The sequence below is a fragment of the Lepidochelys olivacea genome (genome assembly GCF_965140295.1).
Source record: "Lepidochelys olivacea isolate rLepOli2 genome assembly, chromosome: 2".
NCBI classification, from domain to species: Eukaryota; Metazoa; Chordata; order Testudines; family Cheloniidae; genus Lepidochelys; species Lepidochelys olivacea.
In genome coordinates this window covers 190,154,948-190,169,249 of record NC_140412.1, presented here as the reverse complement: position 1 = coordinate 190,169,249, position 14,302 = coordinate 190,154,948, and the positions used below count along the sequence as shown (strand labels likewise).

Genomic DNA, 14,302 nt, shown 5'->3' with positions numbered 1-14,302 from the left:
TCACTTTAGAGAAGAGACAAGATTCTGCCATGATGAATATAAACTGGGTTCTTTAGTGAGGCTGAAAGACAGAGACAGACTCTGTTAATTTTCACTGACTCCAGCTCCCAGACTAATTAAACCATGTGTAAACTGGTAATTACTAGCCTGGCATTCCCAATCATGGAATGGAGCTCTACATCCATCTTCGCTCAAGGCTACCCTTATAGCCTTAGCAAAGCCACAGTTGGTCCTCTAGTACTCCATTTATAACTGCAATAAATGATACTTCAGACTTTTTAAGGCATATCTCAAGTGTGCTGGAGGCAGAGCTGAAGATGTGCATTAACTGGTGTCAGCACCGATTGAAGGGTCTTATTGCTGATGAGGTCAATCCTGATCCCATTTAAGTCAATGGTAAATCTTCCAATAACTTTGCTAGGAGGAGGACAGCACCCTAAGTAAGCAGGAGTCGTTCTATGACATTAGGGGAGCCATGAAATAAACAAATCCAATCTACATCAATCATTTGGCATACCAATATTGCACATAGGGCCACTATATACCACTTTGATAATAAAGATAATTGATTTGCCTTGCCATTATACCTAGCAGTGGAAGATAGTTACCCATTAACATTTTGTTATCTTTTACAGTGATATACAAAAGCACAAACACAGTAATGCAAATATCTGTCCCCTTAATGAATGTGAACTGAAGAGCCTGAAAGACATTATTTATAGTATGAGTGACTTAGGACATTAAGTTTAAGGTATATGCATAATTTTATAGGTCAATGTTTGCACTTACCTCCTTTTGATAGACTAACCCAGCTTCAAATAAGTTAATAAAGAGGTACTGTGTCCATTTATAGTACTCTGGTAAACAAGTGGTTATTTCCTGTAAAGAGAAAGGAAAAAACATTCTATTATCTTCCTGCTACATCATAACTCAAGGGATTTACTTAATAGACCGTATGAACAATTGCAACCTGTAGGGAAAATATGTACTGTATTAAATTAATTTAGAAAATGTGCACTATGACTGAAAAGTGTACATATGCATATGTAGAGAAATCATGGTTTGTGGGAAAATGTCCTTCAATACCCCCAAACCACAGCCAACCCAGGGAGCTGCAACACTGTTTATACAATGCTGCTATTCCAGCCCAGGGGGTGGGATGGGAGGGATTTCATGGTGGATCTGGTTGATTTTTCTTGAGGAAGTTGGCAGCAAGAGGGGGTAAACCAGTTTCTCAAAGACAAAGGACAAGCTACCACCTCAGCCAGGCGTCATCAATGTGCATTGGCAATCACCCATCAAGTGGCCATTCTTTGGCAACGAAGTGGGGCAGGAACAGATCAATCTGCATTTTAGCAAACAATAACATGGAACCTCTTTCACCATGAGACTCCACATCTCCATCCTCACAGCAAGAAGGAAATTTATCTACAGGTAAAATGCAGGAAAATGCATTTCAAAGGGTGACTGGACTCTAAAAGTAAGGAGCAAAACCACCCCAGGGTATCTCTCTCTCTTTCTCTTAAGATGACACAGGAACCAGCCCACTGACCTTGGCGGAGTTCCTGTTCTGAGAATTTGGTCAGCAATGGTGCTGGGAACCTGTGGTACGGATTTTACCTTGAACCAAGTCTAGTTTAAGTTTTAGCTACTATAAAATGTTTTATATTTATTTCTATTGTAACCATTTCTGTCTTTAATACATTATACTCATAGACTCATAGATATTAAGGTCAGAAGGGACCATTATGATCATCTAGTCCAACCTCCTGCACAATGCAGGCCACAGAATCTCACCCTATTGTAGAATCTCATCTACAATAAACCTCTCACCTATGTCTGAGCTATTGAAGTCCTCAAATCACAGTTTAAAGACTTCAAGGTGAAGAGAGTCCTCCAGCAAGTGACCCGTGCCCCATGCTACAGAGGAAGGCGAAAAACCCCCAGGGCCTCTTCCAATCTGCCCTGGAGGAAAATTCCTTCCCGACCCCAAATATGGAAATCAGCTGAACCCTGAGCATGTGAGCAAGATTCACCAGTCATATACCCAGGAAAGAATTCTCTGTAGTAACTCAGATCCCACCCCATCTAACATCCCATCACAGGCCATTGGGCCTATTTACCATGAATAATAAATCAATTAATTGCCAAAATCATGTTATCCCATCATACCATCTCCTCCATAAACTTATCGAGTTTAATCTTGAAGCCAGAAAGGTCTTTTGCCCCCACTGCTTCCCTTGGAAGGATATTCCAAAACTTCACTCCTCTGATGGTTAGAAACCTTTGTCTAATTTCAAGTCTAAACTTCCCAATGACCAGTTTATATCCATTTTTTCCTGTGTCCACATTGGTACTGAGCTTAAATAATTCTTCTCCCTCTGATATATTTAGAGAGAGCAATCATATTTCCCCTCAACCTTCTTTTGGTTAGGCTAAACGAGCCAAGCTCCTTGAGTCTCCTTTCATAAGACAGATTTTCCGTTCCTCGGATCATCCGAGTAGCCGTTCTCTGTACCTGTTCCAGTTTGAATTCATCCTTCTTAAACATGGGAGACCAGAACTGCACACGGTATTCCAGATGAGGTCTCACCACTGTTTTGTATAGAGTGTCTCACCACTCCTTATCTCTACTGGAAATACCTCGCCTGATGCATCCCAAGTCCGCATTAAAAAAGCATTAGCTTTTTTCACAGCCATATCACATTGGCAGCTCATAGTCATCCTATGATCAACCAATACGCCAAGGTCCTTCTCCTCCTCTGTTACTTCTAATTGATGCGTCCCCAGCTTATAACTAAAATTCTTGTTATTAATCCCTAAATGCATGACCTTACACTTCTCACTATTAAATTTCATCCTATTACTATTACTCCAGTTTACAAGGTCATCCAGATCCTCCTGTAGGATATCCCAGTCCTTCTCTAAACTGGCAATACCTCCCAGCTTTGTATCATCCACAGACTTTATTAGCACACTCCCACTTTTTGCGCCGAGGTCAGTAATAAAAAGATTAAATAAGATTGGTCCCAAAACTGATCCCTGAGGAACTCCACTGGTAACCTCTCTCTAGTCTGACAGTTCACCTTTCAGTATGACCTGCTGTAGTCTCCCTTTTAACCAATTCCTTATCCACCTTTCAATTTTCATATTGATCCCCATCTTTTCCAATTTAACTAATAATTCCCCATGTGGCACAGTATCAAACACCTTACTGAAATTTAGGTAAATTAGATCCACTGCATTTCCTTTGTCTAAAAAATCTGTTACTTTCTCAAAGAAGGAGATCAGGTTGGTTTGGCACGATCTACCTTTTGTAAAACCATGTTGTATTTTGTCCCATTTACCATTGACCTCAATGTCCTTAACTACTTTCTCCTTCAAAATTTTTTCCAAGATCTTGCATACTACAGATTTCAAACTAACAGGCCTGTAATTACCTGGATCACTCCCCCCCCCCTTTCTTAAAAATAGGAACTATGTTAGCAATTCTCCAGTCATACACTACAACCCCTGAGTTTACAGATTCATTAAAAATTCTTGCTAATGGGCTTGCAATTTCATGTGCCAATTCCTTTAATATTCTTGGATGAAGATTGTCTGGGCCCCCCGATTTAGTCCCATTAAGCTGTTTGAGTTTCGCTTCTTCTACCTCAGATATGGTAATATCTACCTCCATATCCTCATTCCCATTTGTCATGCTACCATTATCCCTAAGATCCTCATTAGCCTCATTAAAGACTGAGGCAAAGTATTTGTTTAGATATTGGGCCATGCCTAGATTATCCTTAACCTCCACTCCATCTTCAGTGTTTAGCGGTCCCACTTCTTCTTTCTTTGTTTTCTTCTTATTTATATGGCTATAGAACCTTTTACTATTGGTTTTAATTCCCTTTGCAAGTTCCAACTCTACTTGACTTTTAGCCTGTCTCACTTTATCCCTACATGTTCTGACCTCAATAAGGTAGCTTTCCTTGCTGATCCCTCCCATCTTCCACTCCCTGTATGCTTTCTGCTTTTTCTTAATCACCTCTCTGAGATGCTTGCTCATCCAGTTTGGTCTACAGCTTCTGCCTATGAATTTTTTCCCCTTTCTTGGGATGCAGGCTTCCGATAGCTTCTGCAGCTTTGACTTAAAGTAATCCCAGGCCTCCTCTGCCTTTAGATCCATAAATTCTTCAGTCCAATCCACTTCCCTAACTAATTTCCTTAATTTTTGAAAGTCACTCCTTTTGAAATCAAAAGCCCTAGTTGCAGATTTATTTTTGTTTATCCTTCCGTTCAGTTTGAACTGAATTAGCTCATGATCACTTGAACCACGGTTGTCCCCTATAACCATTTCTTCTATGAGGTCCTCACTACTCACCAAAACCAAATCTAAAATGGCATCCCCTCTAGTCAGTTCAGCAACTATTTGATGAAGGAATCATCAGCTATCGCATCTAGGAAAATCTGAGCCCTATTATTATTACTAGCACTTGTCCTCCAGTCTATATCTGGGAAGTTAAAGTCTTCCATGATCACGCAGTTTCCATTAGTATTTACTTCATTAAAAACATTAAAGAGGGCTCTATCCATATACAAATTAGATCCCAGAGGTCTATAGCACATCCCCAAGCACTATCCCAGGGGAGGCTCTAGTAGTTTTCTTCCCAAATGTGATTTTTGCCCAGACAGACTCTGTCTTATCCATTCCATCGCTTATTTCTTTACATTCTACCTCATCATTGATATACAATGCTACTCCACCACCTTTACCTTTATTTCTGTTTTTCCTAAACAGCACATACCCTGCAATAAATGTAGTCCAGTCATGACTACTATTCCACCATAGTTTCTGTTATCCCTATAATATCTGGTTTCACTTCCTGCACCAGTAGCTCTAGTTCCTCCATTTTGTTACCTAGGCTCCTCGCATTGGTGTACAAACATCTTAATTTTTGCTGTTTGGCCTCGCTCACATTCTTTGCCCAATTAGGCACGGACATTCTACAACAAGTATGACCTATTAGACTGGTATCCACACTGCCCTTCCTCCTTATGTCCATTCTCCTACACACGGCTGTATCCTTTCTTACTTTGTTTTCTTCCCTCCCAATGCTAAAATCCGGCGTGGAGATAACCTGGACATCTCCCAACCATCTCCCCCAAATTCTTAGTTTAAAGCTCTCTTAATCAGTTGTGCCAGCCTCCATCCTAGAAGTCTATTTCCTTCCCTACTCAGATGGAGTCCATCCCGAGAGAACTGTCCTCTGTCTATGAATGCCTCCCAGTGGCCATACATCCCAAAGCCCTCCTTATAGCACCACTGCCTGAGCCATCTGTTGATAGTCATAATCTTGTCACACCTTTGCTGTCCTTCTCTAGGAACAGGCAGAATCCCACTGAAGATCACCTGAGCCTCGATTTCCTTAAGTGTCTTCCCCAGCCTGGCATAGTCTCCCTTGATACGTTCCAGCAAGAATCTACCGGTATCATTGGTTCCCACATGAAGGACAATCAGTGGATTCTTTCCCGCTCCCTTTAGGATCCTTCTCAACCTCAGGTCCACATCCCGTATCTTAGCACCTGGAAGATAGCTCACCCTTCTATTCTCTGGATCAGCTCTCATTACAGGCCTGTCTATTCTTCTCAGTAAGGAGTCCCTGATCACATAGATCTGCCTTTTCCTGGTGACGGTGCGATTGTCCGGTCTAACCCCTGTTCCCTCTGGCTGCAAGTTCTTTCCATTCCTATTCTCCCTTGTAATCCTCCTCAACCCATCCTGTATCCTCCTGGGGCTCATATTTGGTGTAGTCTCCATTGACTCTTCCCCTTTTCCTATAGGACTAGCTGCTCTTCTCTTCTTCCTTGCCCTTCCACCTTCAGTGACCACCTGCTGAGCCCCTTCTTCATTTTCCAACTTTGCAAACCTGTTCTTGAGCTCTATTTCTCCTTCACTAGCCCGTCTTTTCCTCTGCCTCATTCTCTTAGGCACATCCTTCCACTGTCCATTTTCTTCACCCAGCAGTCTCCCCTCAGAATTCTTCAGTCCTGCTTCCATCTGCAAGTCTGAGCTTTTCCCTTTAGCTGCCTCATATCTTTGCTCCATCATCCACTCAAACTCCCTTCTAAACTCAACCAGACTTTCCACCTGCACCTCCAATCCTAGGATCTTCTCTTCCATCAGCTCTATCAGACAGCACTTAAACTCTGACTTTATAGTTAAATAAACTTGTTTTATAAATCTAAACTAATACAACTAGTGTTGTAGTTAAACTGAACTGTTTGGTTACTCCAGTTAGAGTAGCAAACTGTTGCATATTGACCCCTGACAGGGGCAACGGACCTATAATATTTGAACTGTCCAGGAGAGGGCTGGACAGTGCAGAATACATATTTTTGGGGAAATTCAGGATGGGGAGCGTGTTGAGGTCACCTTGAAAGTATTAACCAAGCCAGAGCATGGCTTGTGTTTGCTAACATGCTGCTAGAGCCAGGACTGCAACTATACCCAGACACTCAGGGGGTGACCTGCATGCTATTTGGCTGTTTGTGAGTAGCCCAAGTTGGGAGCTACAACAACAAAGCAATGTGAGACACCCAAGGTTGCATGGCAGGTGATGACAACCATTCATTGGTCTGGATTGTATCCTGGAAGGTGACAGGTGGACTTTACTTTTGAAGAGAAGGGTAAAAGTTGAGGGTAGAGGAGAAAGTGGACTGAAGGGAACCATGGAAGTGAGGGAAAGAAAAAAGGAAAGGGCTGAGAAGTTGTACATGTTGACAGACTGGAAGAATATGGCGGAGAGGTGGTAAAAGGGGATGAGCATGCAATGTTCGTTGAAGGAGATAAGATAGTTGCTGAGGAGATCTCATATTGAGAAATCAAAGAGGGAGCAATGCTTTGTGAAGATAAGGTCAAAGGTTAGTGAGCAAAGTGATCTAAGATTGAAATTTGTATAAGAAGTGACAGCAAGGAGAAGTGAGACTAAGGGATCAGATAGGAAATCACAGAGCTGGGGGATTGTGAGGAAAGTGAGATCAAGAGCCACATGTTATAAGAAGATAGAGGAGGGGCAGAAGTTAAGAGGAGAGCAGATGACAATATCATGGACAGCATTTTTTTTCACTTAAGACAATTTTCAGAAACTTTTTGCACTTCACTGAATAAAAACAATCTACTTTTAAATAGTCACAGCTTTGCCTCATTCAGGATTAGTGCCTTTGAAACATTGGAAGAGATATGGTTTGGAATTAACAGAAATGTTAGGAAAAGCACACTGCACTTTTAATATATGTTATACAAACACACACCACGAGATGTGTGCAACTCAGACCCCAATGTTTGTGCTACGGAGCAAGACTAATAGAGCTATAAATCATTCTCCTGATGGAATATGGTGTTGGAAAATAAAAGTTTAAAATGTAAACTTAAAAATATTTATGCAAGAACTCTATAGTCAGTAGAGCCAAACGTTTTATAATGTCCAATATTTTGTAAAACACTAGTTCTAAAAAAACTTCAAAGACAAAAAAATGTTTCAGGAACATGGACTAAAGGCCTAAATTGTTGCTGGAAAAAGATTAAAGGGCTGAAGGGTTATATTTTCTAAAGCTGTGCATGCAAATCCTAGTTTTTTGTGAAATAAATTATAGATGTAATGGATACAAGCATGTTTTTATTGGCATGGCCAGTTTTTCAAGTTTGGCCCAAAATGAAAATAGCAAAAGAACTCTGTCAAACTCTGTAACTTTATACAAATGGCACCTTCTTGCACAACAGATCCATTGCCTGGGTGCTTTTAGATTCATGTGTGCTTGCTTAAGGGACACAAATACATTTTTACTACTTTTCCTTCTGTTAGCCTTGCAAAAACAGCACAACAATGGAAGTGTGAGCTGGATTCTGTTCAGGTTCCCGTAGTGGTCACTAAGCCAAAAAACATATTTTTGATTTATCAGATTCCAAGGTTGGCAATTAGAAAAACACTAGCAACTTTTCACTTCTAAGCTGAGCAAATGTGATCAAGAAACTCCTAAAAATGTTTGGACCACAATGCCTTTTTTCTCCATGTTATAGTTGTTGCGGCATAACGTGTAACATCACCTGACATTCAAAGGCCTTTGAAATACCTCTGCTTAATAATTTTGTTTATTTTCTACAATTTTAACATTACAGTATTGACATGCAGCTATGAACAATACATTTTGTGCAAATATGTCTCAGCACCGAAAATAAGTCTTTAAAGACCAAAGAGAGACATTTAATGGTAAGTTTTCAGCAGTGTGTGAAGATTTAACAACCCATTAACTCCATACTCTGTGCTGAAAATGGACCACTTGATAAAAACCCTGACTTCCGTGTCTCAGACAATACAGTACACATTTGGTATTATTTGCATATTCAATTAATTTAGCCTGGTTCTCCACTCTGCGATGCCAGTTTTATACTGGCAAAACTACACTGGCTTCACTGGAGCTATGTCCATGTAAATATCAGTGATGTAAGAGAGAGGAGATCAGTCCCAATTGAACTTTTTTTTGTATATCAGGATAGGATAGAAGCCTCACACCCATAAACCAATTGAAACAAGCTATCAGAAAAGGTCAAGATAAAAGTAATAAAATGGACAGAGGCTCATCTCTGATCCTGATGGGCAGGTTATCATTTGAAACTACAGGAGATGACATTCTCAATTTAAAATGGTATAGTTCGCATACTTAGAACTACACAATACAAATTCAACTGGTGCAAACAGAATCTCATTTGTTCTCTCTCCTGTAGGTGGTGATCTGGCTTGCCATTCACAAGGAGATGAAGGAGAATAGATCACTGAAAAGGATGTGCTCTCAAATCACCAAACAGCAAAGAGATCAGTCAAACCCATAATTTAACATTATAACTATGAAGGACTGAAGTTACATGTCACGAAAAAGGTACAGCAACAACATCATTACAGAGTCAATCATTAAGAGACTTTCTAAAAATGAACAAGGTTTGAGATCAGCAAGAATATGTGTCACTGCAAATGATGACAAGCCAAGAACCACCCCCAAAGTCATTGTGAAAATATGATCCTTCTGCCTTTAGTTTAGCACATTAAGACTTACAGAGGAAAAAATTTCTCATATTTCCCAGTTATAAAACTCTACAATTATCTTTGGAAATATCCTTTTGTTAGCTTGTTAACATTTTTAATTAAAGACAAATGTGTATTAAAGGTTTTATCTGTGCTGCCTCAAATGATCCCAACACAGATTTGAAGGTCTTGACCTGTTCTGATACAAAAAGCCAGAAAAGCTTTCAAAAAATGAGTCTGCAAAACTAGAAGATGGGATTCTTCCTGCAGTCTATCAAATTTAGCTCCTTTGCTTGTGAGCACAGTCCTGCAGTATATAAGACATACAATCACCTGTTTGGCGGTGGGGTAGAGCAAAAAAAAATTCCATAACACAAAGCAGTTCAGGTGAATGTGTTTTGACCTATTAGAAGACGAGCATTTTTGCTTCTGAGATAGAATACATGTTAAAACACCACCATATTTACAAAAATGAAATAATCTTTTCATTTGCCTATTGCATGTGTTCCTCAGTGTCTGTGACAGATTTAGAGACAAATAGCCACCAGGTTGTTTGACAAGTTTTTTTGAGGGGAGGGATTCCCTCCTCTTCTTTTTTCCTCCCTCTCAGTTTTCCATTCCTCCTTTTGTCCACTGGCTAGTCACAAATATATCTGTTACTTTCACCCAAAAGTATCTTTATCATTGTTTATAGTTAGTGTTACTTTGCTAACTCAGGGATGACACTCAATGCTACAAACATACCACTGTTAAGACTGCTGGACATAGAAGGAAAAATGTATTCTTATCCAGTAATTTCCTTTCTTAGGCCCTTCATGCCCACCCAGGGAGAATTATGCTGGAGGAGTTAGTATAATCAGTTAATTGGCAGCTTACCACTACTGTCTGAAGTTCAGTTAAAGGTTCTGTTGCAAACAAATTCTCAATTTAAACAGATAAAAGCATTGCTAATTTAAAGTTGAGTGCGGTGCAGCTTTGGAAGCTATTGACTCTGGTTAGGGTTTCCAAGAGGAGACTTAGGGTTCGTCTACACAGGAATAAAAGACCCGTGGCACCGTCACAGCTGGCTCAGGTCAGCCTACTCAGTCTGGCGGATTTCAAAATTGTTGTGTAGACATTTGAACTTGGGCTGGAGCCCAAGCTCTTGGGATCCGACAAGGGATCCTGAAGCCCAAACATCTACACAGCAATTTTTATCCCCACAGGCTTAGCCAGCTGACCTAGGCCTGCTGGGGGTCTTTTATCCTTGTGGAGACATACCTTTAAGTCCAGCCCAGGTCAAAATTCTGGCCTGCTTCCAGGTGTCGCGGGAAGAAGAGGAAATCCACATTTAAGATTGCTGCATATGCAAGGATCTAAAGAATTCTGATGCAAGATTCAGTTTATAAGTAAAGGACAAACTGATTTTCACGTGCCTTATTTTATAATGTAATAATCTGTAAAGTCTTCTATACACATACCATTTTCTATTACTCAACCACAAACTTAACCAGTTTGCATTTAAAAAAAAAGAAAGAACATTTTTGAAGTTTACCTTTAAGCTATTTCCATGGGTATTATTTTTTAATATCAGCAATATATGGAGCCTGGGAGAGAGAGCTAGGTTTTGTGAATAATACATAACTTGACTAGAGGGAACCCAGTTCTTCATTTATTAGTAAGGACTCTTTTCTAGCACATCCAAATATCAAGACAGTTGCACTGCACTTGCACTTCCTCTTATCAAGGGGAAACAAACAAAAAAAATCTGGATGCATTTCTCCAAAACATTAAAAAAACAACAACAGTTTTTAATACATTACCTGTCCATTTGGGCATCATATGGCTTTTCTGATACCCAAGTAGAAAACAGATTGCTGGAAGTAAAATAATTTCCTGGTTTTCACAGATCTTTAGGTGATTGACCAAACTACATTTCCTACCTAGCCATTAAATATTTGTTACTGAGGGACTTGCAACCTATTTTTTCATGTGTTGTTTACATCGTATGCAAAGATCATGCAGAATGCGACTCTGAGCTATTTTACTCCCATACTAAAAGCTGCGGCATGTCAAGAGTTTCCTTTTCTATTCAACCATATATAGCATGATTGTTATCAAACCAAGATTTCTACAGAAGCATTTCATCCACTTTCCAAAATGATTTACAACCTCATAAAATTATATTTACATTACAAACGCAATATCTGTAAGTAGCCCAGCTTGAGTAATAAAGGCCAGATCCTCAGCTGAAATCAAAGGAACTGTGCTGACTTAGCTGAAGATGTGACTCTAAATCTTTACATGGATATAAAGACACAAGTAATGACCATGATGGAGAAGAAAATTAGCAGGTACTGTATATACTGTTAAACTTTTAACTGTTCTTCAGGCAGTAAACAAGGTCATTTTAAAATGACCCAACTACAGAAAAATATCAGTCAAAGAATTACTGTCTTTTAAAATTTACTATGAGGAGGAAAGAAATATTATTTTTACATGAAAATTATATGAAAATTCAGCATGAACAGGTTGAAATGGTTCACGAATAAGTTTGCATGGAGAGTGTATTCTAGGATAAAGAGAGTTACAATTTGATAATTTATCTAGTTGTGAATTGGTGGCTTGATGAGAATGTGCATTCATTTGATGGAACCCCAGATGGAAACAGAGGGAGTTCTGTCATAAAGTCTGTATCTTTTGCTGTTGGTGATGTGTTTCTCTGTGAAAATTTTATTGACTGGTTTTTTAAAAAGAAAATTTTTAAAAAGTCAGTTCATACAGTGGCAGGAAGTTGTCTGTACAGTGAGAGGTAGTTGTCTAGTATAATGGTATTTTGGAAGAATCCTATTGCCAGGAGTCCCAAAACTTTAGTTACTTTGACAACAACAAGTAAAGCAAGACTACAATGCTTTTGACTCTTTAAATCTCTTTAAAGTCTTGTAGAGAGTGTTTTTCAAACATGCAGCTTTTGAACTCTTGGTACTCTGACAGATTGAGAAATGTTATGCTCCGCATAGGTTTCCAGGGTATTCTCTCTCATCGTTGCCAAGCTTTGAAGACGGTGCCCTTACCAGCAGCAGGACAGAAGTAACCCCCCTGCAACAGTCTTGAGATCCTCCCACACTGACCGCCTTTTGGGTTTGGACCTACATGGTTACAACAGGGTGAAATTTCAGATGTAAACATCTGAAAACATGAAATTGACTAATTTAAAAAAACCCTGGCCATGAAATTGACCAATATGGACCCTGAATTTGGTAGGTCCCTACCTATGAAAATGCAACTAACAACTATTGTTTCATGCCCATTAAATTCATTAGAGCAATGCTAGAATGAAGAACACAGGTTCACCAGAATTATTATGAAAAGGATATTATCCTAAAAACGCATTTGAGGCACTCTATATCTAAAATTCTAATATCCAAATATCTTCTAAAATTTTGAGCTTTAAAGTACCATCAACTTTATATAATGACCTATATTTCCAAAATGACTAGTGATTTTGGGTGCCCTGCTTGCACCATCTTAAAGGAGCTCAATTTTCAGAGGGCAGGTGCTCAACATCTTTGAAAATCAGGGCTCTACATGTCTGAAATTGGACACCTAATAATTGAGGCATTTAAAAATCACTAGAAACTTTTGAAAAGTTTAGACCATTACTAGTATTCCACTAATTCCATTAATTATTTTGTTTAAAATACAGGTAATATACTAAGAGATCTGAGTTATTGGCTCTCTGAAATAATGTTGCTAAATTTTGATGTTATAATGCTTACCATGAGATCCTTCTGTATTCTATCTGTACAATTTTGCTGACTACAACATGCAAACCAAAACATTAAAAGGTATCTTTCAGGTTGTGACAGAAACTAATAAAAACAAGAATACAAGAGGTTGACCTCTGGCGGCTAGTCACATAGGAAAGCTCCGTATCTACTTCATAGCTCAGTTCAATAATAAAACCACATCTGGGTTCCACTAGTCTTTGACAGGAGTCTGTAGCAAAGCCAAAGATAATTTTATATTTAGTCAGCTTCTTAAGCACAGCCATGCATATTAAGTATTAAAATTCCATTTTTATTAACTTCTTTTTTACCATGCTCTTCTAGTGTATATTTGTTATGTGTCATGCTCTATTGAAATTTAAGCAAAATCAATAAATTTCCACTAAAAAAATGGAAACTCCTGTTTTGTCAAAGAGCCATGGATAGCTTGATCAACCCATGATAAAGACACTTTCCCCATCATTTTCAGGAGATGAGTCTCTGGCAATGTCAGCTGATTTTTCCATTAAATAAGTAAGTATCTTCATTTCTAAGCAGCTGTTCAGGCCATTAACATCCTAGTTAAATATTTGCAAAGGACGAGCCATCTGAAATTAAGTAAAAACAAAATACTGAACTCACCAGCTTGCTTTCTTCTATGTAACAACTTCTCTATGAATTTCAATTAACTCTTTTTAGCCTGTTTCAGAAAATGTCCCTAAAACATTTTAAATCACCCCATCAATGCAAAGTTTAAAATAGACTCTATGCCAGTGTCACTGACCCTGCCACAAATATTTAGAGACCTCTGAAGCATCAGCAATTTCCAAGGGGGCACATATTTAAATAAGCTGTCCTAGGAAGGTGAGCGCAAAGCTCACGAACTGACCACACCAGGAAAATTCGATGGGACTCACTTCACTCAGTCTGACAACCCTATCTCACAACAATCGTATACCCTTCCCATTTCAGTTTCCAACATCCCAGAAATAGCCAGTTTTATCTATTAGCCAATGTCTTAAAGTTATGTAAAAGATCTAAATAGTAGATGAACAGTCTTTCAGGAGAGGTAAGAACATCTGCAATAACTCTTTAGGATACACTACAGTAGGCCCACAAAGGTTTAATGATTTGAAAAGTTTCCTCATTACATATATAGAAAATCTCTCTCGGACATGAGAAAGCTTACAAATGCATGGAAACATTTAGATATGAATCATGTGTTGGGTGAACTTTCCTCTCCTAGACTGTTCTTCCCAAAGCAACTTCTTGGCTATGCAGGGGAACTGTAATCTCACTAAAACAGCAACAGTGATCTCATTGCCACATGCGGTGGCACGATTCTGAGACTTTAGCCATATAACCAAGCATCCTTATCTCTAAGGCTAATGAAAACAGAAGGCAGGTCTTATACTGGCATGCAGAAAACAAATCCTCTTTCTTTTCAGAGCTATAGTCCTGCCGTAAAAACCCAAGGTTAACACCTCTGCCTTT

At 39.1% G+C, this 14,302-nt stretch overlaps 1 protein-coding gene across 2 annotated transcripts in view; it reads right to left on the bottom strand.

Moving 5' to 3' along the window:
- LARS2 (leucyl-tRNA synthetase 2, mitochondrial) overlaps nucleotides 1-14,302 on the bottom strand; it is a 107,858-nt gene that overhangs the window by 65,888 nt on the left and 27,668 nt on the right. For both annotated transcript variants that reach the window (XM_084621300.1, XM_084621299.1), the window contains one exon: nucleotides 790-879. In XM_084621300.1, the coding sequence (XP_084477426.1) occupies nucleotides 790-879 (90 nt within the window). The remainder of the gene's footprint in view (nucleotides 1-789; nucleotides 880-14,302) is intronic.